The sequence below is a fragment of the Salmo trutta genome, chromosome 17 (genome assembly GCF_901001165.1).
Source record: "Salmo trutta chromosome 17, fSalTru1.1, whole genome shotgun sequence".
Classification (NCBI taxonomy): Eukaryota; Metazoa; Chordata; class Actinopteri; order Salmoniformes; family Salmonidae; genus Salmo; species Salmo trutta.
This window is the reverse complement of record NC_042973.1, coordinates 33,938-61,202: the sequence shown is the minus strand read 5'-3', so window position 1 is coordinate 61,202 and position 27,265 is coordinate 33,938. Positions and strand designations below refer to the sequence as shown.

The 27,265-nt window shown below is 44.4% G+C and overlaps 1 protein-coding gene across 1 annotated transcript; it reads right to left on the bottom strand.

Annotated features, from left to right (window-relative positions):
* Window positions 1–332: 332 nt before the first annotated feature.
* Window positions 333–16,863, bottom strand: LOC115151402 (claudin-34). Its single transcript, XM_029695307.1, has 2 exons — window positions 16,770–16,863; window positions 333–2,001 (listed from the first exon to the last, which is right to left on the bottom strand). Exon 2 carries the CDS (start codon window positions 1,673–1,675, stop codon window positions 944–946), a length of 732 nt encoding a protein of 243 aa, XP_029551167.1. The 5' UTR covers window positions 1,676–2,001; window positions 16,770–16,863; the 3' UTR covers window positions 333–943.
* Between the last annotated feature and the right edge of the window lie 10,402 nt (window positions 16,864–27,265).

The following is a 27,265-nucleotide window of genomic DNA, read 5'->3' as shown; positions in this document are numbered from 1 at the left end:
TCACATAACTAACTCCCACTGAGATTTGTCACAAACAGTATTCCATTCTCAACAGATTACAATTTGACTGCTGCAGTATAAAGGAGTATCAATGTGTGTCTCACATTCCACACTAATCACTTTATAGTGCACTACTTTTTACATAGAGCTCTGGTCAAATGTTGTGCTATATTGGGAATAGGGTGCTATAGGGAATAGAGACGCAGCCCCAGAGAGCTGGGTATGAAGTGTTGGCACCACACTGAGAGGTGCTGTAAAGTTAATTTCATTCACGGCAGGGGTCCAACAACAGGAGCAACATAGCAGGAAGTGATTTCAATATAAAAATCTATTTATTATGAAATTATATGCAGTAACAATACAGTACAGCTGCCCCATTCTTTTCACTTACATTTTTTAAAAGTTATTTTACACATGATGACATTCCAAGGATTTCATTAACTTTGTCCTGTTCATTTTATTTTATTATTAGCCTTTGTTTAACTGCGGAATCCATTGAGATCAGGGTCTCATTTGTAATGGTGCCCCGAGAACAACAGTTCCAGCAATGTGACCAACAATTCAAGCATGATCACTACAAAATTACAGTTACAACATTTCAAATAAATTAGGTTGCAAATATATATAATCAATCAAAACAATTCCAGTTTTCATTAGTCACATTTATCAGAGACCAAAATGTAGATCACTGCGTCTATGCACTTGTCAAAGCTGTACTCTAAACTTCAACGATCATGCTAAAATTATAATATCACAGAGAGAAGGGGTTCTAGGGTTCTGTTTTCCCGTGTTTTATGGTTGAATTCTGATTCCCCACCCTTCACCCAAAGTGTGTACTTGCACACTTTCTTGCATGTATTTAACAATGGCAGAAACTCTCTCCAGCCAATGCTTAAACCAATTCTATGCTTTTAAATCCATGACGGGGAGTTTAGAAGTAACCCTAAAAGTCTTCCTCAGCCTGGAAGGCAGGGTTGTCTCTGGTCTCCTTGTCTCCATTCTCTAATATAGACTTTAGTCTTATGGGGGGCTCATGTAGAGGGTCCTTGTCATTCTCTCCACTAGCCCTGATAACATACCTGTAGCAGAGGAATAGGAGACCGCCGAAGATAAGGAAGATCGAAGCACCAACCCCCATCCAGATAGCTCCGCCCACTTCCTGTCTGAGGGGAGCGGGAGGGAGGTGGAACTCTGGGGGGAATGCTACGGTCTGATTAGTCAGGACAGATTTCACATTCCAGGCTAGAGGGACCAGAAAGCTGACCCCTGTCAGGACATACAGCCCCCCGGCCCCTGAGAACATCAGTCTGATAAAGTCATGAGTCTTCTGACCAAAATAGATGTTCCTCACTGCGTACGCACCAAGGATGTTTCCCAAGAGTCCAGTGATCACTGCTACCATGATGACCACCTGTGCCACGGAGATCTCCACGGGAACAAACGGGTCGGCAATGCCGATTGGCTGGCAGGACTCTGAGTCGGGTAGAGTGTGGCTGTAGAAACACACCCGCCACACGCCCACCCAGGCCACGCCAGAGGTTACCACGGAGACGTCCTCTATGTACCACAGCCTCCACTCGTTGTAGCCCGCGGTGGCCATGGTCAGGATCCAACCTACACAGCCAATCACTAGGCCCAGGAACTGCCAGTGAACCGTGTGGGCCAGGTACACCATGACCCTGTCAGAGGGTTGGTTACGTCAATGATCTGGGTTTAAGATGGACTCCTGTCTCAGTCCTCCTGCCCACAGCCGGTCAACTCAAATAGATGGACTCCTGTCTCAGTCCTCCTGCCCACAGCCGGTCAACTCAAATAGATGGACTCCTGTCTCAGTCCTCCTGCCTACAGCCGGTCAACTCAAATAGATGGACTCCTGTCTCAGTCCTCCTGCCCACAGCCGGTCAACTCAAATAGATGGACTCCTGTCTCAGTCCTCCTGCCCACAGCCGGTCAACTCAAATACCACTGCAGAGTTCTGCAGCTTCTCTGGTCCCATGAAACCTGATGAGAGAAACATATTAGATCGACATGTAGTGTACAGCATTTTCCACAGTATATTGCCAAAGGGGCCGATTCAGACTTAGGAAATGTGTCCTACACACTTCTCAGTAGTTGGTATTCAGACTTAACTTATGCAGGCATGTAACACGCTCTGCAGGTGGTGCTTCCTTGCACACAATGAATACATTTCATTCAACCTCTGAAAACTCTCCTATTTGCTGGCCAACATATTTTCTTGTGAAGTTTTCATTCAATAGGTTTTCAGTACATTTATCTTAAGCCATCCCTTTAAATACGCTGTACCTTTAATTATAATTTTGTCTACAGACTCACTAGAATATATTGACATCTGGTTTTGAACATTAGGAATCAAAGAAAGAAAGCAATCTATTGTAAATATATGAATATTTGTCTTAGTTTCCGCACCAACTAGTAGATTTAAAATAGATTGCAAATTATTTAGAGTTAGGAAAGTATTTATGAACCCTAAACAGATTTCTAGATTTACATATTTCTAGAATTATATTTATAAGCCTTTATGCACAAAATATATTGCTGAATAAAAAAATACAGTGGTGTGATTCATCCTGAAAGTTATTCAAGTTCAATCTATTAAATATTTGAAGGTGAAAAAAGTGTACAATAGGGGTTGAACAATAGTCCTATAAATCTACCCTGATCCTCACTAATGGAACTGTATGACAACGGTCCAGTCGTCATGAACTGTGTGCCAGGATCCAAACAGCCAAGTGTGGTCTGAGTTCCATAATGATTCAAATAGGCTACATGTCCCAAATTATTACACAACTTTAGCCTAATATGATTCACTATTGCTAGCGACCCTCAGGAACAACTTACACTGACGTGCCTGGGCATATAATTAAAACATTCTAGAGACCATACCTCCGATGTCAACAACTACAGACCAGTATCCCTTCTTTCTTTTCTCTCCAAAACTCTTGAACGTGCCGTCCTTGGCCAGCTCTCCTGCTATCTCTCTCAGAATGACCTTCTTGATCCTAATCAGTCAGGTTTCAAGACTGGGCATTCAACTGAGACTGCTCTTCTCTGTGTCACGGAGGCTCTCCGCACTGCTAAAGCTAACTCTCTCTCCTCTGCTCTCATCCTTCTAGACCTATCTGCTGCCTTTGATACTGTGAACCATCAGATCCTCCTCTCCACCCTCTCCGAGCTGGGCATCTCCGGCGCGGCCCACGCTTGGATTGCGTCCTACCTGACAGGTCGCTCCTACCAGGTGGCGTGGCGAGAATCTGTCTCCGCACCACGTGCTCTCACCACTGGTGTCCCCCAGGGCTCTGTTCTAGGCCCTCTCCTATTCTCGCTATACACCAAGTCACTTGGCTCTGTCATATGCTCACATGGTCTCTCCTATCATTGCTATGCAGACGACACACAATTAATCTTCTCCTTTCCCCCTTCTGATAACCAGGTGGCGAATCGCATCTCTGCATGTCTGGCAGACATATCAGTGTGGATGACGGATCACCACCTCAAGCTGAACCTCGGCAAGACGGAGCTGCTCTTCCTCCCGGGGAAAGACTGCCCGTTCCATGATCTCGCCATCACGGTTGACAACTCCCTTGTGTCGTCCTCCCAGAGTGCTAAGAACCTTGGCGTGACCCTGGACAACACCCTGTCGTTCTCCACTAACATCAAGGCGGTGACCCGATCCTGTAGGTTCATGCTCTACAACATTCGCAGAGTACGACCCTGCCTCACACAGGAAGCGGCGCAGGTCCTAATCCAGGCACTTGTCATCTCCCGTCTGGATTACTGCAACTCGCTGTTGGCTGGGCTCCCTGCCTGTGCCATTAAACCCCTACAACTCATCCAGAACGCCGCAGCCTGTCTGGTGTTCAACCTTCCCAAGTTCTCTCACGTCACCCCGCTCCTCCGCTCTCTCCACTGGCTTCCAGTTGAAGCTCGCATCCGCTACAAGACCATGGTGCTTGCCTACGGAGCTGTGAGGGGAACGGCACCTCCGTACCTTCAGGCTCTGATCAGGCCCTACACCCAAACAAGGGCACTGCATTCATCCACCTCTGGCCTGCTCGCCTCCCTACCTCTGAGGAAGCACAGTTCCCGCTCAGCCCAGTCAAAACTGTTCGCTGCTCTGGCACCCCAATGGTGGAACAAGCTCCCTCACGACGCCAGGACAGCGGAGTCAATCACCACCTTCCGGAGACACCTGAAACCCCACCTCTTTAAGGAATACCTGGGATAGGATAAAGTAATCCTTCTAACCCCCCCCCTTAAAAGATTTAGATGCACTATTGTAAAGTGGTTGTTCCACTGGATATCATAAGGTGAATGCACCAATTTGTAAGTCGCTCTGGATAAGAGCGTCTGCTAAATGACTTAAATGTAATGTAAATGTAACTCGGTGGGTTCAGCGCTAGAGAAGCCTATAGCTAGGGTCATCAGATTTAATCCCCGCAAATTATGAGGGCATAAAATTACAATTCTGAAAAACAGCACAGCTATTTATAGCCTACTGTACTTCACTGTGGAGGAAATGTATGTCATATAGATATGATTTTCAGTTTCCTTCCACATGACTGGTTTGACATTCTTCTTCAGTAATCATAAGGAAAAATCATCTATAACAATGGCTATATTTGTATTTACAAATCCTTTTTCCAAACGGATGACTAATTTACCTAACTCTTATCAATTTATACATTACAGTGTATGAAGAATGGTGTTATTTCAATTGGGAATTGTAGATTTGTAAGAGTAAATACTGCCACCTAGTGGAGAGAAATAGCTAATGGAGTAAGACAGGAAATGTAGAAAAACTGAACTTCCAAATTCAAGTGTTGTAGTTATCGGTCTGGCTAGCTGTTAGCTGTTAGCTGTTAGCTGTTAGCTGTTAGCTGTTAGCTGTTAGCTGTTAGCTGCTAGCTGTTAGCTGCTAGCTGTTAGCTGCTAGCTGTTAGCTGCTAGCTGTTAGCTGCTAGCTGTTAGCTGTTAGCTGCTAGCTGTTAGCTGTTAGCTTCTGCACTCAACATGGAATATCATTTTTGTGATTGAAGTTGTATTTAAGAACATTGTGAGCACAGGTCATCAAGAGACTACTGCTGATTATTCATGTAACACACAAAATCCCTATCTGCATGGGATTATTTTTACTGGGGGAGATAGGGTTGTGTAATTATGTGCACAAACCCAAATTTAAGTCCCATCTGAATCTACCATGTCATTCATTTTTGCATAGCAGTAGAGTAATAATTCCAGCCAGAATAACCTACTGTTTTTCCACTAAGATCCTCTGATAATACTAGAAGCGCGAATCGACATCCCTGTGTTTTGAATTTGACAGGTGCTGGTCAAATTTGAGCAAAAAAACAATAACTGACTTCATAAACTAATGCTTTAAAAAAGTGCTGGGTTTAGCCTATATATGAAGGGCCTACACGTATCAACTTCCACAGTGAATGCTTTTGCTTATACTGTACGTTTTGTGCCAAAGATATGAACATTGCCAGATGTATCAGTAAAAAAATAGTGTGCCTATTTAATGTAATCCTTAGATCGCAAAGCAGTATTCCAGCTGAGCTACATTTTTGGAAATGAGAAGTTCACTTTCTCATCCATAGCCTCAAAACACATCTGAAGTGCAAGTGCACTGTTTAGCTCACATTTGCAGGCTCAGGGGCATTTAGGACATCTACTGCGGACCACTAAAATAATGATTATGATCACACTTGCTCAATAAAAATATAATGGGACACTATACCAAAAATGGTTTGGTCTAGGAACTTGGGAACCAAGTTTGAGTGTAGCGTGTTATCACCTGGACATGTTGAAATATCTTCACGCCGAGAATAAAGGCATCGTCATAACGGTCAATCTATTTAAAGAAATAAAACATGTTTTACCTTTAATTAACTAGGCAAGTCAATTAAGAACAACATTCGTATTTACAATGACGGCCAATAACGGCCGGTTGTGATACAGCCTGGAATCAAACCAGTGAAATGCTGGTTTGAAATCAAACCAGTGAAATACAAACCAGTGAAGTACAAACCAGTGAAATACAACAGTGAAATGCTTACTTACAGGCTCTAACCAATAGTGCAAAAAATGTATTAGGTGAACAATAGGTAAGTAAAGAAATAAAAACAGTAAAAAGACAGTGAAAAACATTAGCGAGGCTATATACAGTAGCGAGGCTATAAAAGTAGCGAGGCTACATACAGATACCGGTTAGTCAGGCTGATTGAGGTAGTATGTATATGTAGATATGGTTAAAGTGACTATGCATATATGATGAACAGAGAGTAGCAGTAGCGTAAAAGAGGGGTTGGCGAGTGGTGGGTGGCGGGACACAATGCAGATAGCCCTGTTAGCCTACCCTCTGTAGTGCCTTGCGGTCGGAGGCTGAGCAATTGCCATACCAGGCAGTGATGCAACCAGTCAGGATGCTCTCGATGTTGCAGCTGTAGAATCTTCTAGAATGTTGGTGATGTGGACACCAAGGAACTTGAAGCTCTCAACCTGCCCCACTACAGCCCCGTCGATGAGAATGGGGGCGTGCTCAGTCCTCCTTTTCCTGTAGTCCACAATCATCTCCTTAGTCTTGGTTACGTTGAGGGATAGGTTGTTATTCTGGCACCACCCAGCCAGGTCTCTGACCTCCTCCCTATAGGCTGTCTCGTCGTTGTCGGTGATCAGGCCTACCACTGTTGTGTCGTCTGCAAACTTAATGATGGTGTTGGAGTCGTGCCTGGCCATGCAGTCGTGGGTGAACAGGGAGTACAGGAGGGGACTGAGCATGCACCCCTGGGGGGCTCCAGTATTGAGGATCAGCGTGGCAGATGTGTTGCTACCTGCCCCCACCACCTGGGGGCGGCCTGTCAGGAAGTCCAGGATCCAGTTGCAGAGGGAGGTGTTTAGTCCCAGGGTCCTTAGCTTAGTGATGAGCTTTGATGAGCTTTGAGTGATCGCTGAGCTGTAGTCAATGAATAGCATTCTCACATAAGTGTTCCTTTTGTCCAGGTGGGAAAGGGCAGTGTGGAGTGCAATAGAGATTGCATCATCTGTGAATCTGTTTGGGCGGTATGCAAATTGGAGTGGGTCTAGGGTTTCTGGGATAATGGTGTTGATGTGAGCCATTACCACCCTTTCAAAGCACTTCATGGCTACGGACGTGAGTGCTACGGGTCGACACAGGGACTCTGGTGGTCTGCTTGAAACATGTTGGTATTACAGACTCAATCAAGGACATGTTGAAAATGTCAGTGAAGACACCTGCCAGTTGGTCAGCACATGCCCGGAGCACACGCCCTGGTAATCCATCTGGCCCCGCAGCCTTGTGTATGTTGACCTGTGGGCTAGGCGTGCCTCAAGCGACCCACCGACAACATCCGGTGAAATTGCAGAGCGCCAAATTCAAATGACAGAAATCGTAATACTAAACTTTCATGAAAATACAAGTGTCATATATCATTTAACTTCTTGGTGACAGGGGGCAGTATTTGAAAATTCAGATGAATAACGTGCCCAAATTAAACTGCCTGCTACTCGGGCCCAGAAGGTAGGATATGCATATTATTAGTAGATTTGGATAGAAAACTCTGAAGTCTCTAAAACTGTTTGAATGATGTCTGTGAGTATAACAGAACTCATATGGCAGGCAAAAACCTGAGAAAAAATCCAACCAGGAAGTGGTTTGTAGTTTTTCAATTGATTGCCTTTCCAAACTATAGTGTCTGTGGAGTCATTTTGCACTTCCTAAGGCTTCCACTAGATGTCAACAGTCTTTAGAACCTTTTTTCATGCTTCTACTGTTACTGGGGAGAGAATAAGAGTTGTCTCAAGCCTGAGACCAAGGAGTTGTTTACTGCGCAGGTACGCAGGCACGCAGGCACGCCGTTCCTTCTTTTTCCTCTGTAATGAATACGCTATTGTCCGGTTGGAATATTATCGAAGATTTATGTTAAAAAGACCCTAAGGATTGATTGTAAACATTGTTTGACATGTTTCTACGAACGGTAATGGAACTTTTTGACGTTGTCTCGGGTTTTGCGCTCGTGCATTATGCCTTTGGATTAGTGATCTGAACGCGCGAACAAAACTGAGGTATTTGGACATAAATATGGAGTTTATCGAACAAAACTAACATTTTTTGTGGGAGTCCTGGGAGTGCATTCCAACGAAGATCAGCAAAGGTAAGTGAAGATTTATAATACTATTTCTGAGTTTTGTTGACTCCAGAACTTGGCGGGTAACTGGATAGCTTGCTTTGATGGCTGAGCTCTGTACTCAGAATATTGAACAATGTGCTTTCGCCGTAAAGCTATTTTGAAATCTGACACAGCGGTTGCATTAAGGAGAAGTGTATCTATAATTCTTTCAATAACTTGTAAATTTTATCAACGTTTATGATGAGTAATTTTGTAAATTGGTGTGCTCATTCACTGGAAGTTTTGGAGGCAATATAAAGGCAATATAATGTTTGTTGTGTAGTAAATATTTCAGTTTTTATTTTAATTTTGTATTCGTTTTTTCCTGTGACGCACGTTGTGTTACATTCCATGTCTGAAATGTGTTGTACGAATAAATCTTCATTTTCTCACCTGGATTGTACAATATTTGAAAATTATTTAAAAAATGATTTAGAAACTCTGTCAAGTTGGTTGTTCATCATTGCTGGACAGCCATTTTCAAATCTTTCCATACATTTTCATGCCAATTTAAGTCAAAACTATAACTAGGCCACTCAGTAACAGTCAATGTTGACATGGTAAGCAACTCCAGAGTATATTTGGCCTTGTCTTTTAGCTTATTGTCCTGCTGAAAGGTGAATTTGTGTCCCAGCGTCTGTTGGAATGCAAACTTAAACAGGTTTTCATCTAGGATTGTGCCTGTGCTTCGCTCTATTCCGTTTCACTCTAATCCCTAGTCATTGCCGATGACAAGCATAACCATAACATGACGCAGCCACCACCATGCTTGAAAATATAAAGAGTGGTACTCAGTGATGTGTTGTGTTGGATTTGCCCCAAACATAACACTTTGTATTCAGGACATAAAGTGAATTTCTTTGCCACATTTTTTAAAGTTTTACTTTAGTGCCTTGTTGCAAACAGGATGCATGTTTTGGAATATTTTTATTCTGTACAGGCTTTCTTCTTTTCACTCTGTCAACTAGGTTAGTATTGTGGAGTAACTACAATGTTGTTGATCCATCCTCAGTTTTCTCCTATCACAGCCATGAAACTCAAAAATGTTTAAAGTCACCAATGGCCCCATGGTGAAATCCCTGAGCGATTTCCTTCCTCGCCGGTAACTGAGTTAGGAATGATGCCTGTATCTTTGTAATGACTATTGATACACCATCCAAAGTGTAATTATTAACTACACCATGCTCAAAGGGATATTCAATGTCATTTTTTTTACCCATCTACCAGTAAGTGTCCTTCTTTGTGTGGCATTGTGAAATCTCCCGGGTCTTTGTGGTTGAATCTGTGTTTGAAATTCACTGTTTGACTCATAATTGTATGTGTGAGGTCAGAGATGAGGTATTCATTCAAAATTCACCTTAAACACTATTATTGCACACATAATGAGTCCATGCAACTTGTGAGGCTTATTAAGCAATTTTTTACTCCTGAACTTATTTAGGCTTGCCATAAAAAAGGGATTGAAATCTTATTGACTCAAGACAATTTAGCTTTTCATTTTTAAATCATTTTGTAAAATGTTCTACAAACATAATTCCACTATGACATTATGGGGTATTGTGTATAGGCAGTGAGACAAAATATAAATGTAATCAATTTTAAATTCAGGCTGTAACCCAACAAAATGTGCAAAATGTCTAGGGGTGTAATTTGTACTGTATTTCTATTTATTATGGATCCCTATTAGCATCTACCAAAGCAGCAGCTACTCTTCCTGTTGTCCAGCAAAATTAAGGCAGTTTATACAATTGTAAACATATTACAATACATTCACAGATTTCACAACACATTGTGTGCCCTCAGGCCCCTACTCCACCACATATCTACAGTACTAAATCCATGAGTATGTTATCATTTGTGTGTGTATGCATGTGTCTGTGCCTGTGTTTGTGTTGCTTCACAGTCCCCGCTGTTCCATAAGGTGTTTTTTTAATCTGTTTTTTAAATCTAATTTTACAGCTTGCGTAAATTACTTGATGTGGAATAGAGTTCCATGTAGTCATGGCTCTATGTAGTACTGTGCGCCTCCCATAGTCTGTTCTGGACTTGGGGACTGTGAAGAGGCCTCTTGTGGCATGTCTTGTGGGGTATGCATGGGTGTCCGAGCTGTGTGCCAGTAGTTTAAACAGACAGCTCAGTGCATTCAACATGTCAATACCTCTCAGAAATAAAAGTAGTGATGAAGTCAATCTCTCCTCCACTTTCAGCCAGGAGAGATTGACATGCATATAATTAATATTAGCTCTCTGTGTACATCCAAGGGTCAGCCGTGCTGCCCTGTTCTGAGCCAACTGCAATTTTCCTAAGTCCTTTTTTGTGGCACCTGACCACACGACTGAATAGTAGTCAAGGTGCGACAAAACTAGGGCCTGTAGGACCTGCCTTGTTGATAGTTGGATTATGTTTGAGAGGCTTCCATTAAAGAACACCCTTTGTGTTCTGTTAGATAAGTAACTATATCCACAGCATAGCATAGCAGCATCAACGCCATAACACAATCATTTTATCATCAATTTCTCTCAGCCAATCATCAGTCATCTGTGTAAGTGCTGTGCTTGTTGAGTGTCCTTCACTATAAGCATGCTGAAATTCTGTTGTCAATTTGTTTATTGTGAAATAGCATTGTATCTAGTCAAACACCATTTTTTCCAGAAGTTTATTAATGGTTGGTAACAGGCTGATTGGTCGGCTATTTGAGCCAGTAAAGGGGGCTTTACTATTCTTGAGTTGCAGAATGACTTTAGCTTCCCTCCAGGCCTGAGGGCACACGCTCTCTAGTAGGCTTAAATTGAAGATGTGGCAAATAGGAGTGGCAATACCGTCTGCTATTATCCTCAGTACTTTTCCATCCAGATTGTCAGACCCCGGTGGCTTGTCATTGTTTATAGACAACAATCATTTTTTCACCTCTTTCACACTGACTTTACGGAATTCAAATGTACTATTCTTGTCTTTCATAATTTGGTCCAAAATACTTGGATGTGTAGTGTCAGCATTTGTTGCTGGCATGTCATCCCTAAGTTTGCTTATCTTGCCAATGAAAAAGTCATTAAAGTAGTTGGCAATATCAGTGGACTTTGATGAATGAACCATCTGATTCAATGAAAGATGGAGCCGACTTGGCTTTTTACTAGCATTCTTTATATAATTTCTTTGTTTCATAGCATAGTGTATTTTATTTTTATTTAGTTTATTCACATGATTTCTTAATTTGCAGTACGTTTGCCAATCAGTTGGGCAGCCAGACTTAATTGCCATACCTTTTGCCTCATCCCTCTCAATACTTTCTGAAGGCACTGTAGTTTTGATGAATGTATTTATGTTTTGAAAAGGCAACTACATTTTGAAAACACATTTACTGTTCTTTTTTCAAAAGGTCACAGAGTTCGGTTTCTTGTGAAGTCTGCTTAGAAAATTGACAACATGGTTAAAAAAATGCTTGTATGCGATTGAGAAAAAGTGAAGGTCAGAATGCACATCTGTAGACACACCTATGCCGCTCCTGTCACGTCCTGACGAGTAAAGGGGTTATTTGTTATTGTAGTTTGGTCAGGACGTGGCAGGGGGTGTTTGTTTAGAGTGTTTCAGGGTTTGTTGGGCTATGTTATTATGTAAGAGGGGTGTTTGTTTAGAGTGTTCCGGGGTTTTTGGTCTATGTTCTAGGTTAGTGTTTTTCTATGTTCAGTCTACTTCTATGTTTAGGGTTTGTTGATTGACCTTCAATTGGAGGCAGCTGTTCCTCGTTGCCTCTGATTGAAGGTCCTATGTATAGGGGTGTTTGTGCTATGGGGGTTTGTGGGTAGTTGTCTCCTGTTTATGTCTGTGCACCTGACAGGACTGTTTAGTGTCGTTTGTTGTTTTGTATACATGTTTCTTTTGTTTTTCCTTCTTTTAATAAAAATAAAGAAGATGAGTATACACATTCCCGCTGCACCTTGGTCCAATCCTTACGACACCCGTTACAGAACTACCCACCACCAACGGACCAAGCAGTGGAGGAAGGAGCAGCAGCAGAGTTATAAGGAGTCTTGGACGTGGGAGCATACTAGCGGGTGAAGGACCATGGAGGAAGGCTGAAGAGGACCGTGGACGCTATGTTGGTACACGGCTAGCAAGGAAGCCTGAAAGGCAGCCCCAATAAACGTTTTGGGGGGGCACACGGGAAGATTGGCTGGGCCAACGGTGAGCCCTAAGCCAACTCCCCATGCTTATTATGGGGAGCAGCGGATCAAGAAAGCACCGTGCTATGCGGAAGTGCGCACGATCTCACCCATGCGCACGCACAGTCCGGTGCAAATGATTCCAGCCCCTCGTAAGTGCCGTGCTCGAGTGAGCACTCAGCCAGAAGGGGTTGTGTGCTCCAGACCTCCAGTGCCTATTCAGAGTCCAGTACGTCCTGTTCCCGCTCCTCGCACTAGCATTGAGGTGCGTGTCTCCAGTCTGGTACCTCCACTACCAGCCCCACGCACCAGGCCTCCAGTGTGTCAGCCCAGTCTAGTACATCCTGTTCCCGCTCCTCGCACTAGCCTTGAGGTGCGCGTCCCTAGTCTGGCGCCTCCAAAGCCAGCACCACGCACTAGGCTTCCAGTGCGTCAGCCCAGTCCAGTACGTCCTGTTCCCGCTCCTCGCACTAGCCTTGGGGTGCGTGTCTCCAGTCTGGTACATCCAGTACCAGCCCCACGCACTAGGCTTCCAGTGCGTCAGCCCAGTCCGGTATGTCCTGTTCCCGCTCCTCGCACTAGCCCTGAGGTGCGTGTTTCCAGTCTGGCGCCTCCAAAGCCAGCACCACGCATCAGGCTTCCAGTGCGCATTCCCTATCCAGGACTTGAGGCAACAGTGCCCCATCCAGAGTGTCCGGCCACAGTACCCCATCCAGAGTGTCCGGCAAAAGTGCCTCGTCCTGAGTGTCCGGCAACAGTGCCTCGTCCAGAGTGTCCGGCAACAGTGCCTCGTCCAGAGTGTCCGGCAACAGTGCTCGTCCAGAGTGTCCGGCAACAGTGCTCGTCCAGAGTGTCCGGCAACAGTGCCTCGTCCAGAGTGTCCGGCAACAGTGCCTCGTCCAGAGTGTCCGGCGACAGTGCCTCGTCCAGAGTGTCCAATGACAGTGCCCTGTCCAGAGTGTCCGGCGACAGTGCCCCGTCCAGAGCTTCCGGCGACAGTGCCCCGTAGAGAGATGGCCCACAGTCCGGAGCCAGCAGAGACAGCCCACAGTCCGGAACCAAGAGAGACGGCCCACAGTCCGGAGCCGAGAGAGACGGCCCACAGTCCGGAACCGAGAGAGACGGCCCACAGTCCGGAGCCGAGAGAGACGGCCCATAGTCTGGAGCCGAGAGAGACGGCCCACAGTCTGGAGCCGAGAGAGACGGCCCACAGTCCGGAACCGAGAGAGACGGCCTACAGTCCGGAATCGGCGCAGTGAGAGTCGCCCTACAGTCTGGAATCGGCGCAGCCAGTGACGCCCTTCAGCCCGAGGTCTCCAGCGACGCGCATCAGCCCGAGGTCTCCAGCGACGCACATCAGCCCGAGGTCTTCAGCGATGCGCCATAGCCCAGAGACTTCGGGAGGGGTAAAATGTAATAAGTACTTAGCGGGGGTGGACAGGTTAGGTTGGGGAGTAAGGCCGGAGCCTGAGCCACCTCCATAGTAGGTGGGTTGGGGAGGGGGGAGTGTAGCACAAGAACCGTCGGTGACGGTGGCCACCCTCTCTTCCCTCCCTTTAGTTGGGGATTATTTTTTGTTTGTGTTTAGAGTTATTGGATCCAGTTTTGTTTTGTTGTTTTAGGTGCATCCAGGGTCTGCATCTTTGGGGGGGGGGGGGGGGGGGGGGGGTACTGTCACGTCCTGACCAGTAAAGGGGTTATTTGTTATTGTAGTTTGGTCAGGACGTGGCAGGGGGTGTTTGTTTAGAGTGTTTCAGGGTTTGTTGGGCTATGTTATTATGTAAGAGGGGTGTTTGTTTAGAGTTTTCTGGGGTTTTTGGTCTATGTTCTAGGTTAGTGTTTTTCTATGTTCAGTCTACTTCTATGTTTAGGGTTTGTTGATTGACCTTCAATTGGAGGCAGCTGTTCCTCGTTGCCTCTGATTGAAGGTCCTATGTATAGGGGTGTTTGTGCTATGGGGGTTTGTGGGTAGTTGTCTCCTGTTTTGTGTCTGTGCACCTGACAGGAATGTTTAGTGTCGTTTGTTGTTTTGTATACGTGTTTCTTTTGTTTTTCCTTCTTTTAATAAAAATAAAGAAGATGAGTATACACATTCCCGCTGCACCTTAGTCCAATCCTTACGACACCCGTTACAGCACCTCAATTTCTGTGATATCCACCCCAAACTGTTAGCTGGCTAGCACATGCATTGCCCCATGCTTCAGTTCAAGGTCAGAATAGAGAAAAGGGGATAAAAAGGGAATTAAGTTCCATTTATGCATCTGAATTCCCCCATAGAAGGATGGTACAACAGACATACAATAATATACATTAAGATGAGTTTTACATTGAATACTGTTGCCTTTCCAAATATGAATAATGTTGCCTTTCCACATATGAATGTCTTCCTATGATAAACAGAGACCACTTAAAAGACTGCTTAAAAACTAGAGGCTCCGTGAGATACTAGAGATTACACAGTACTGCCTGCCAAGCAGAAACCCTCTGCACTTTAACAGGTCCCTGCTCTTTGAGCTCTGCAGGAAAACATTTATCTGTCAACATCAACAGTAGTCATCTGATTCAACTACTCATTATATAATGAACAAAGATAAACGCAACATGAGCTGGAATCAAAAATCCCAGAAATGTTCCATATGCACAAAAAGCTTCTTTCTTTTGATTTGTGAACAAATTTGTTTACCTCCCTGTTAGTGAATATTTCTCCTTTATTAAGATAATCCATCCACCTGACAGGTGTTGCATATCAAGAAGCTGATTAAACAGCATTTTTTTAAATTTATTTTACTAGGCAAGTCAGTTAAGAACAAATTCTTATTTTCAATGACAGCCTAGGAACAGTGGGTAAACTGCCTTGTTCAGGGGCAGATTGACAGATGTGTACCTAGTCAGCTCGAGGATTCAATCTTGCACCCTTTTGGTTACTAGTCCAATGCTCTAACCACTAGGCTACGCTGCTGCCCGAACATGATCACTACACAGGTGCACCTTGTCATGGGGACAATAAAAGGCCACTAAAATGTGCAGTTTTGTTACACAGCACAATGCCACAGATGTCTAAAGTTGAGCGAGAGTGCAAATGGCATTCTGACTACAGAAATGTCCACCAGAGCTGTTGCCAGAAAATTGAATGTTCATTTATTTACCATAAGCTGCTTCCAACATCGTTTTAGAGAACTTGGCAGTACGTCCAACCAACCTCACAACATTTTTATTTATTTAACCTTTAACCAGGCAAGTCGGTTAAGAACACATTTTTATTTACAATGACGGCCTAGGAACAGTGCCTTGTTCAGAGGCAGAACGACAGATTTTTACCTTGTCAGCTCGGGGATTCAATCTAGCAACCTTTCGGTCACTGGCCCAACACTAACTTCTAGGCTACCTGCCGCCCCAGCCGACCACATGTAACCACGCCAGCTCAGGTCCTCCACATCCGGCTTCTTCATCTGCGGGATCGCCTGAGACTAGCCACCCGGACAGCTGATAAAATTGTGGGTTTGCACAACTGAGGAATTTCTGCACAAACGTAAGAAAGCGTCTCAGGGAACCTCATCTGCGTGCTCGTCGACCTCACCAGGATCTTGACTTGACTGCAGTTCAGCATCATCGAGCGGTTTGCTGATGTCAATGTTGTGAACAGAGTGCCCCATGGTGGGGTTATGGTATGGGCGATATCCTAAGGCCTATTGTCATGCCATTCATCTGCCTCCGTCACCTCATGTTTCAGCATGATAATGCATGGCCCCATGTCGCAAGGATCTGTACATATTTCTTGGAAGCTGAAAATGTCCCAGTTATTCCATGGCTTGCATACTTACCAGACATGTCACCCATTGAGCATGTTTGGAACGCTCTGGATCGATGTGTACGACAGCGTATTTCAGTTCCTGCCAATATCCAGCAATTTCACACAGCCATTGAAGAGGAGTGGGACAACATTCCACAGGTCACAATCAACAGCCTGATCAACTCTATGTGAAGGAGATGTGTCACGCTGCATGAGGCAAATGGTTGTCACACCAGATACTGACTGGTTTTCTGATCCACGCCCCTAACTTTTTTTTTTTACGGTATCTGTGACCAACAGATGCATGTCTGTATTCCCAGTCATGTGAAATCCATAGATTTGGTCCTAATGAATATTTTTAAATTGACTGATTTCCTTATATAAAGTGTAACTCAGTAAAATCCTTGAAATTGTTGCATTTATATTTTTGTTCAGTTCAGTGTATAATTAAGAGTGGAAAACATTCACTAAACTACAACTGACAACAATTGCTGCCAGAATCATTTTCTCAGTCTGCCTTTAATGACTTTGAGTTAAACATTGATATGGTAGCTATTTACTGTATTGTATGTCAAATGTAAATACAAACTAAAACTCATCAAAACTCACACAGGTGGTATAAGTCTGCAGTAAGAAACGCTAGGCCTCCTGCAGCTCCTGGATCAAATGACCACAGATGAGACGCTTCGCTGCTGATGTTCAATCACTGTCAACCCCAGTCAGACTAAATACCTGTTCAACTATAGTCCTAGTGAATGATTGACTAGATATAATCTTTCACCTCACCTGGGAGGGGCAGAGCCATCAATAAAGTCAATCTTTGGTACTTACCTGCTGTAGTCTTCCTGTAGTTCTCCTCATGCACTCTCTAGAAATTGATATGTGTCATAGTGGCAGGGCTATTCTTCAAAATGGTGTCCTGTTAGTAATGTGAGATTGAGGCCTTACTGTCTGTCAGACATGTCTTTAAGTGCATGATATCAGTCATTCATATCTTCCCTCTGGCATTAACCATATCAGTGGTTGGTTGAATATTACACTGGAATGTGTTGTGCATTGGTCACAGATGCACACGCAGGCGTGCACGTACACACACGTGCGCCCACACATATGTAACCGATGTGAAATGGCTAGTTAGTTAGCGGTGGTGCGCGCTAATAGCGTTTCAATCGGTGACGTCACTCGCTCTGAGATATGAAGTGGTTGTTCCCCTTGCGTTGCAAGGGCCGCAGCTTTTGTGGCACGATGCTTCGTGGGTGTCAGTTGTTGATGTGTGCAAGGGTCCCTGGTTCAAGCCCAGGTTGGGGCGAAGAGAGGGACGGAACCTACACTGTTACACATACGTTCTGTTCTATTCATTTGATATAAAGCAACAGACAGACAGAGAGACAGAGTAGCAGTGTATAGGGCGATGCAACACTCCTTCAAACTTTTGGGAAATTACCTGAACCTTGATAGTGGCTATGCTGTCCTTAATGTTTTTGGGCAATAAAGTCTATTCCTCTAAATGTATCAAACCATAAATGGTTAGGGTGAGAATCTCGCTTGGGTTGTATCATATTATATTTCAAAGCAAAAGTAACACGATTTATGTTAATCTCATGAGATAATGTTCAACAACACCAGGATAGCAGCATGTTAATCTCATGAGATAATGTTCAACAGCACCAGGATAGCAGCATGTTAATCTCATGAGATAATGTTCAACAGCACCAGGATAGCAGCATGTTAATCTCATGAGATAATGTTCAACAGCACCAGGATAGCAACATGTTAATCTCATGAGATAATGTTCAACAAACCAGGATAGCAGCATGTTAATCTCATGAGAATGTTCAACAGCACCAGGATAGCAACATGTTAATCTCATGACATACTGTAATGTTCAAAAGCACCAGGATAGCAGCATGTTAATCTCATGAGATAATGTTCAACAACACCAGGATAGCAGCATGTTAACCTCATGAGATAATGTTCAACAACACCAGGATAGCAGCATGTTAATCTCATGAGATAATGTTCAACAGCACCAGGATAGCAGCATGTTAATCTCATGAGATAATGTTCAACAGCACCAGGATAGCAGCATGTTAGTCTCATGAGATAATGTTCAACAGCACCAGGATTGTTACGCACGCCTCTTAGAGGAGTGAACGCAACACCCTGCTACACTCAACTCCCCGTGGAGTGAAAGAGGTATGTAATTGTAGGTGCGGGTAAGGATGACAGAGGCAGAGAATATTACCTTTAACAGAGAATTGATTTCCTTCACACGGTAATGTGGGGAAAAGGGGATGGACGGAACCAAACAAAGTAAAGGTTAAAGAGCCCCCTCTCCTACCTTACCAACCCACTACTTACCTAACCTTAACACCACCTGGCGCGCTAACCAAAATACAGGGGGTGGTCCACCCAGGTCTTACCTAGTGTGCATAGACAGAGCACATACTATGGGTATATGTATGCCCGCAGGTCTCTTGCCTAAGCACTCCAAGAAGCCCTCACTCCTAACAAAGGAACACTGGCTTTTATCCAGCTGAAGGAGTGTGTAATTGCTGACAGCTGTATCCCCTAACAAGAGGGCGGGATCAGAGCACCAATCTGCAATGGGGCCGACCAATCAGCTGCTTGGGGGAATCCAGGAAACCATTTCCTGAAATACACACATATATATACACAAACCCACAACACAGAAACAGGGGAACGTAACAAGGATAGTAACATGTTTTTAGGTATTTTTCTAAAAACTGCATTGTTGGTTAAGGGCTTGTAAATAAGTATTTCACTGTAAGGTCTACACCTGTTGTATTCGGCACAAGTGACAAATACAATTTGATTTGATTTGATGTTATTCTCATGAGATAATGTTCAACTGCACCAGCATAGTAAAATGTTGATCTTATGAGAAAATTGTATAACCCCTGTTATATTAAATGAAGTTCTCTTTATTATAGACCATGTGGAAAATTCAATAAATTACATTTTTATATGGACAGTCAGTGTAGTCAGCTCAGCTATCCCCATTGAGACCACGTCAGCCAGGATGTCAGCTTAGTGGAGTCTGCCTCTAGCACAGTCAGTGTAGTCAGCTCAGCTATCCCCATTGAGACCGTGTCTGTGCCTCGACCTAGGTTGGGCAAAACTAAACATGGCAGTGTTCGCCTTAGCAGTCTCACTAGAATAAAGACCTCCTCCATTCCTGTCATTATTGAAAGAGATCGTGATTCCTCACATCTCAAAATGTGGCTACTTAATGTTAGTCTGCCTCTAGCACAGTCAGTGTAGTCAGATCAGCTATCCCCATTGAGACCGTGTTAGCCAACCTGCCAGTTTAGTGGTCTGCCACGAGCACAGTCAGTGTAGTCAGCTCAAATCAAATCAAATTTTATTGGTCACGTACACATGGTTAGCAGATGTTATTGCGAGTGTAGCGAAATACTTGTGGTTCTAGTTCTGACAGTGCAGAAATATCTAACAAGTAATTGAACAATTCCACAACAACTACCTTTTACACACAAATCTAAGCAAAGGGATGGGATAAGAATATGTACATGTAAACATACTGCTCAAAAAAATAAAGGGAACACTTAAACAACACATCCTAGATCTGAATGAAATAAATAATTTTATTAAATACTTTTTTCTTTACATAGTTGAATGTGCTGACAACAAAATCACACAAAAATAATCAATGGAAATTCAATTTATCAACCCATGGAGGTCTGGATTTGGAGTCACACTCAAAATTAAAGTGGAAAACCACACTACAGGCTGATCCAACTTTGATGTAATGTCCTTAAAACAAGTCAAAATGAGGCTCAGTAGTGTGTGTGGCCTCCACGTGCCTGTATGACCTCCCTACAACGCCTGGGCATGCTCCTGATGAGGTGGTGGATGGTCTCCTGAGGGATCTCCTCCCAGACCTGGACTAAAGCATCCACCAACTCCTGGACAGTCTGTGGTGCAACGTGGCAATGGTGGATGGAGCGAGACATGATGTCCCAGATGTGCTCAATTGGATTCAGGTCTGGGGAACGGGCGGGCCAGTCCATAGCATCAATGCCTTCCTCTTGCAGGAACTGATGACACACTCCAGCCACATGAGGTCTAGCATTGTCTTGCATTAGGAGGAACCCAGGGCCAACCGCACCAGCATATGGTCTCACAAGGGTCTGAGGATCTCATCTCGGTACCTAATGGCAGTCAGGCTACCTCTGGCGAGCACATGGAGGGCTGTGCGGACCCCCAGAGAAATGCCACCCCACACCATGACTAACCCACCGCCAAACCGGTCATGCTGGAGGATGTTGCAGGCAGCAGAACGTTCTCCACGGCGTCTCCAGACTCTGTCACGTTTGTCACATGTGCTCAGTGTGAACCTGCTTTCATCTGTAAAGAGCACAGGGCGCCAGTGGCGAATTTACCAATCTTGGTGTTCTCTGGCAAATGCCAAACGTCCTGCACAGTGTTGGGCTGTAAGCACAACCCCCACCTGTGTACGTCGGGCCCTCATACCACCCTCATGGAGTCTGTTTCTGACCGTTTGAACAGACACATGCACATTTGTGGCCTGCTGGAGGTCATTTTGCAGGGCTCTGGCAGTGCTCCTCCTGCTCCTCCTTGCACAAAGGCGGAGGTAGCGGTCCTGCTGCTGGGTTGTTGCCCTCCTACGACCTCCTCCACGTCTCCTGATGTACTGGCCTGTCTCCTGGTAGCGCCTCCATGCTCTGGACACTACGCTGACAGACACAGCAAACCTTCTTGCCACAGCTCGCATTGATGTGCCATCCTGGATGAGCTGCACTACCTGAGTGGGTTGTAGACTCCGTCTCATGCTACCACTAGAGTGAAAGCACCGCCAGCATTCAAAAGTGACCAAAACATCAGCCAGGAAGCATAGGAACTGAGAAGTGGTCTGTGGTCCCCACCTGCAGAACCACTCCTTTATTGGGGGTGTCTTGCTAATTGCCTATAATTTCCACCTATTGTCTATTCCATTTGCACAACAGCATGTGACATTTATTGTCAATCAGTGTTACTTCCTAAGTGGACAGTTTGATTTCACAGAAGTGTGATTGACTTTGAGTTACATTGTGTTGTTTAAGTGTTCCCTTTATTTTTTTGAGCAGTGTATATGGATGAGCAATGACCAAGCGGCATAGGCAAGATGCAATAGATGGTATAAAATACAGTATATACATGGGATGAGTAATGCAAGATATGTAAACATCATTATTAAAGTAGCATTAATAAAATGACGAGTGATCCATTTGTTAGTGGCCATTGATTTCATTTCTGTATATAGGCAGCTTCCTCTCTGTGTTAGTAATGGATGTATAACAGTCTGATGGCCTTCAGATAGAAGCTATTTTTCAGTCTCTCGGTCCCAGCTTTGATGCACCTGTACTGCCCTCAACTTCTGGAGGGTAGCGGGGTGAACAGGCAGTGGCTCGGGTGGTTGTTGTCCTTGATGATTTTTTTGGCCTTCCTGTGACATCAGGTGCTGTAGGTGTCCTGGAGGGCAGGTAGTTTTCCCCCGGTGATGCATTGTGCAGACCGCACCACCCTCTGGAGAGCCCTGCGGTTGTGGGCAGTGCAGTTGCCGTACCAGGCGGTGATACAGCCCGACAGGATGCTCTCAATTGTGCATCTGTAAAGGTTTGTGAGGGTTTTAGGTGACAAGTCAAACTTCTACAGCCTCCTGAGGTTGAAGAGGGGCTGTTGCGCCTTCTTCACCACATTGTCTGTGTGGACCATTTCAGTTTGTCCATGATATGTATGCCGAGGAACTTAAAACTATCGACCTTTGCCACTGATGTCCCGTCAATCTGGATAGGGGAGTGCTCCCTCTGCTGTTTCCTGAAGTCCACGACCATCTCCTTTGTTTTGTTGATGTTGAGTGAGAGGTTGTTTTGCTGACACAACACTCCGAGTGCCCTCACCTCGTCCCTATAGGCCGTCTCATCATCGTTGGTGATCAAGCCTACCACTGTTGTTGTCTGCAAACTTGATGATCGAGTTGGAGGCGTGCATGGCCACGCAGTCATGGGTGAACAAGGAGTACAGGAGGGGGCTGAGCACGCACCCTTGTGGGGCCCCAGTGTTGAGGATCAGCGAAGTGGAGATATTGTTTCCTACCTTCATCACCTGGTCCAAGACCCAAATGCACAGGGCGGGGTTGATTCTGGGTAGCCATTTTATTAGGTGTTCAGGAGTCTTATGTCTTGGGGGTAGAAGCTGTTTAGAAGCCTCTTGGACCTAGCCTTGGCACTCTGGTACCACTTGCCATGCAGTAGCAGAGAGAACAGTCCTATGACTAGGGTGGCTGGAGTCTTTGACCATTTTTAGGGCCTTCCTCTGACACCGCCTGGTATTGAGGTCCTGGATAGCAGGAAGCTTGATCCCAGTGATGTTCTGGGCCATTCGCACAACCCTCTGTAGTGCCTTTGCGGTCGGAAGCCGAGCAGTTGCCATACCAGGCAGTGATGCCAGTCAGGATGCTGATTGATGGTGCAGCTTTAGAACCTTTTGAGGATCTGAGGACCCATTCCAAATCTTTTCAGTCTCCTGAGGGGGAATAGGTTTTGTCTTGTCCTCTTCACAACTGTCTTGATGTGCTTGGACCATGTTAGTTTGTTGGTGATGTAGACACCAAGGAACTTGAAGCTCTCAACCTGCTCCAATGCAGCCCCGTCGATGAGAATGGGGGCGTGCTCAGTCCTCTTTTTCCTGTAGTCCGCAATCATTTCCTTTGTCTTGATCATGTTGAGGGAGAGGTTGTTGTCCTTGCATCACATGGCCAGGTCTCTGACCTCCTCCCTATAGGCTGTCTCGTCATTGTTGGTGATCAGGCCTACCACTGCTGTGTCATCTGCAAACTTAATAATGGTGTTGGAGTCGTGCCTGGCCATGCAGTCATGAGTGAACAGGGAGTACAGGAGTGGACTGAGCACGGACCCCTGCATTGAGGATCAGCGTGGCAGATGTGTTGTTACCTACCCTTACCACCTGGGGGCGGCACATCAGGAAGTCCAGGATCCAGTTGCAGAGGGAGGGGTTTAGTCCCAGGGTCCTTAGCTTATTGATGAGCTTTGAGGGCACTATGGTGTTGAACACTGAGCTGTAGTCAATTAATAGCATTCTCACATAGGTGTTCCTTTTGTCAAGGTGGAAAAGGGCAGTGTGGAGTGCAATTGGAGTGGGTCTAGGGTTTCTGGAATAATGGTGTTGATGTGAGCCATGACCAGCCTTTCGAAGCACTTCATGGCTGCAGATGTGAGGGCAGGTTACCTTAGTGTTCTTGGGCACAGGCGCTATGGTGGTCTGCTTAAAACATGTTGGTATTACAGACTCGGACATGGAGAGGTTGGAAATGTCAGTGAAGACACTTTCCAGTTGGTCAGTGCATGCTCGCAGTATACGTCCTGGTAATCCGTCTGGCCCTGCAGCCTTGTGAATATTGACCTGTTTAAAGGTCTTACTCACATCGGCTGAGGAGAGCGTGATCACACAGTCTTCCAGAACAGCTGGTGCTCTTATGCATGTTTCAGTGTTATTTGCCTCGAAAGCGAGCATAGAAGTAGTTTAGCTCGTGTGGTAGGCTCGTGTCACTGGGCAGTTCTCGGCTGTGCTTCCCTTTGTAGTCTGTAATGGTTTACAAGCACTGCCACATCCGACGAGTGTCAGAGCCGGTGTATAACGATTCGATCTTAGTCCTTTATTGATGCTTTGCCTGTTTGATGGTTTGTCGGAGGGCATAGCGGGATTTCTTATAAGCTTCCCGGTTAGAGTCCCACTCCTTGAAAGCGGCCTGATAATCCATGGCTTCTGGTTGGGGTATGTATGTATGTATGTATGTATGTATGTATGTATGTGTGTGTGTGTGTGTGTGTGTGTGTGTGTGTGTGTGTGTGTGTGTGTGTGTGTGTGTGTGTGTGTGTGTGTGTGTGTGTGTGTGTGTGTGTGTGTGTGTGTGTGTGTGTGTGTGTGTGTGTGTGTATGTATGTCACTGTGGGGATGACATCATCAATGAACTTATTGATGAAGCCAGTGACTGATGTGGTGTACTCCTCAATGCCATCGGAAGAATTCCAGAACATATTCCAGTCTGGTGTAGTACGATTCGATCTTAGTCCTGTATTGACACTTTGCCTGTTTGATGGTTCGTCGGAGGGCAAAAGCTTCCGGGGTAGAGTCCCGCTCCTTGAAAGCTGCATCTCTAGCCTTTAGCTCAGTGCGGATGTTGCCTGTAATCCATGGCTTCTGGTTGGGGTATGTACTGTACGTAGGGTTACTGTGGGGATGATGTCATTGATGCACTTATTGATGAAGCCAATGACTGATGTGATGTACTACTCAATGCCATCGGAGGAATCCCGGAACATATTCCAGTCTGTGCTAGCAAAACAGTCCTGTAGCTTAGCATCTGCTTCATCTGACCACTTTTTTATTGATCGAGTCACTGGTGCTTCCTGCTTAAATTTTTGCTTGTAAGCATGAATCAGGAGGATAGAATTATGGTCAACTTTGCCAATGGAGGGCGAGGGAAAGCTTTGTATGGGTCTCTGTGTGTGGAGTAAAGGTGGTCCAGAGTTTATTTTCCTCTGGTTGCACATTTAACATGCTGATAGAAATTTGGTAAAACGAATATAAGTTTCCCTACATTAAAGTCCCCGGCTACTAGGATCTGGGTGAGCGTTTTCTTGTTTGCTTATGGCGGAATACAGCTCATTCAATGCTGTCTTAGTGCCAACCTCAGACTGTATGTAAGCAGCTACGAAAAATACAGATGAAAACTCTCTAGGTAGGTAGTGTGGTCTACAGTTTATCATGAGATACTCTACCTCAGGCAAGCAATAGCTTGAGACTTCCTTAACCTGTTGAGGACAGACATTCCGCTAGCGGAACCCCGTTCCGCCTGCGGAACCCCTAGCCAACAGCCAATGGCATCGCACGGCGCAAAATACAAAACCAACTAAAATACCACAATTCAATTTTCTCAAACAATCAACTATTTTATATCATTTTAAAGATAAGACTCTTGTTAATCTAACCACATTCTCCGATTTCAAAAAGGCTTTACAGCGAAAGCAAAACATTAGATTATGTTAGGAGAGTACATAGACACAAATAATCACACAGCCATTTTCCATTCAAGCACATATGTCAAATAAACCCAAACCACAGCTAAATGCAGCACTAACCTTTGATGATCTTCATCAGATGACACTCCTAGGACATTATGTTATACAATACATGCATGTTTTGTTCAATCAAGTTCATATTTATATCAAAAACCAGCTTTTTACATTAGCATGTGATGTTCAGAACTAGCATACCCACCGCAAACTTCCGGTGAATTTACTAAATTACTCATGATAAACGTTCACAAAATACATAACAATTATTTTAAGAATTATAGATACAGAACTCCTTTATGCAATCTCGGTGTCAGATTTTAAAATAGCTTTTCGGCGAAAGCACATTTTGCAATATTCTGAGTACATAGCTCGGCCATCACGGCTAGCTATTTTGACACCCACCAAGTTTGGGACAACCTAAACTCAGAATAACTATTAGAAAAATGTAATAATCCATAGTTATATTCAAATAGCTCCGTTTTGTTCGTGCGTTCAGGTCACTATCCAAAGGGTGACGCGCGAGCGCATTTCGTGACAAAAAAAATACAAATATTCCATTACCGTACTTCGAAGCATGTCAAACGCGGTTCAAAATCAATTTTTATGCTATTTTTCTCATAAAATAGCGATAATATTCCAACCGGGCAACGTTGTATTCATTCAAAGGCTGAAAGAAAAAAATGAAAAAAATGGAGTAGTCTCATGACCGCGCATCTCCAGTGTCACTGTCCCCAGGCTGACCACTTACAAATTCTCCTGTTGTTCTTCGCCCAGAGACAGCAGACACCCCATTCCACTTTCTGGCGGCTTTAGAGAGCCAATGAAAGCCTTAGAAAGTGTCACATTACAGCAGAGATGCTGTATTTTCGATAGAAACTTTAGAGTGTTTTCTATCCAAATCTACTAATTATATGCATATTCTAGTTTCTGGGCAGGAGTAGTAACCAGATTAAATTGGGTACATTTTTATCCGGCCGTGAAAATACTGCCACCTATCCCAAAGAAGTTAAGCTGTTATTTACAAAAATACATAGTCTGCCGCCCCTTGTCTTACCAGATGCCGCTTTATTATCCTGCCGGTGCAGCGTATAACCAGCCAGCTGTATGTGGATAGTGTCATCGTTCAGCCACGTCTCCGTGAAACATAAGATATTACAGTTTTGAATATCCCATTGGTAGTTTAATCTTCCGCGTAGGTCATGTTTTTTATTGTCAGAAGATTGCACGTTTGCTCGAAGAATGGAAGGAAGTGGGGGTTTATTTGATCGCCTACAAATTCTCAGAAGGCAGCCCACCCCCCGGCCCCTTTTTCTCCGCCTCCTCTTCACGCAAATAACAGGGATCTGGGCCTGTTCCTGAGAAAGCAGTATATCGTTCGCGTCGGCCTCGTCAGACTTGTTAAAGGAAAAAAATGATTTTGCCAGTCCGTTGTGAGTAATCACAGTCCTGGTGTTATTTTTGGTCATAAGAGACAGTAGCGGCAACATTATGTACAAAATAAGTTTAAAAAACTAGTTACAAACAACGCAAATAAACAAACAAAAAAACACAATCGGTTGGTTTTAGATCAATGTTCTGCATTTTCAGCCATTCCTGAACTACCAAAATAAACGGTCTATTGATTCTGTACAAAATCTGCAGAGTTTGGTGATAGAATCCCCCAAATATTCAACATTTTGTTGGTGGCAAGAATTCTATATAATAATTTTAGCTGAAAATCATGAAGTCTTGAATCTTTCGTCATTTTATATATCAACTCATGCACCCTGTACCATGGAATCGGTACATCAGAAATCTCTTCCCAACTATTTTGCAATCTGTATGGCACAGCTCACAGCACATTTGAGTTCAGCTATAATATTTGCTGTAATATTTGTTCTATCTTTTCAGGGGGATGAAATTGAAATGTAGCCAGCTCTGCAATGCTTGTTTGAAAAAGAGAGATACTTTGAAAAATTATCATTT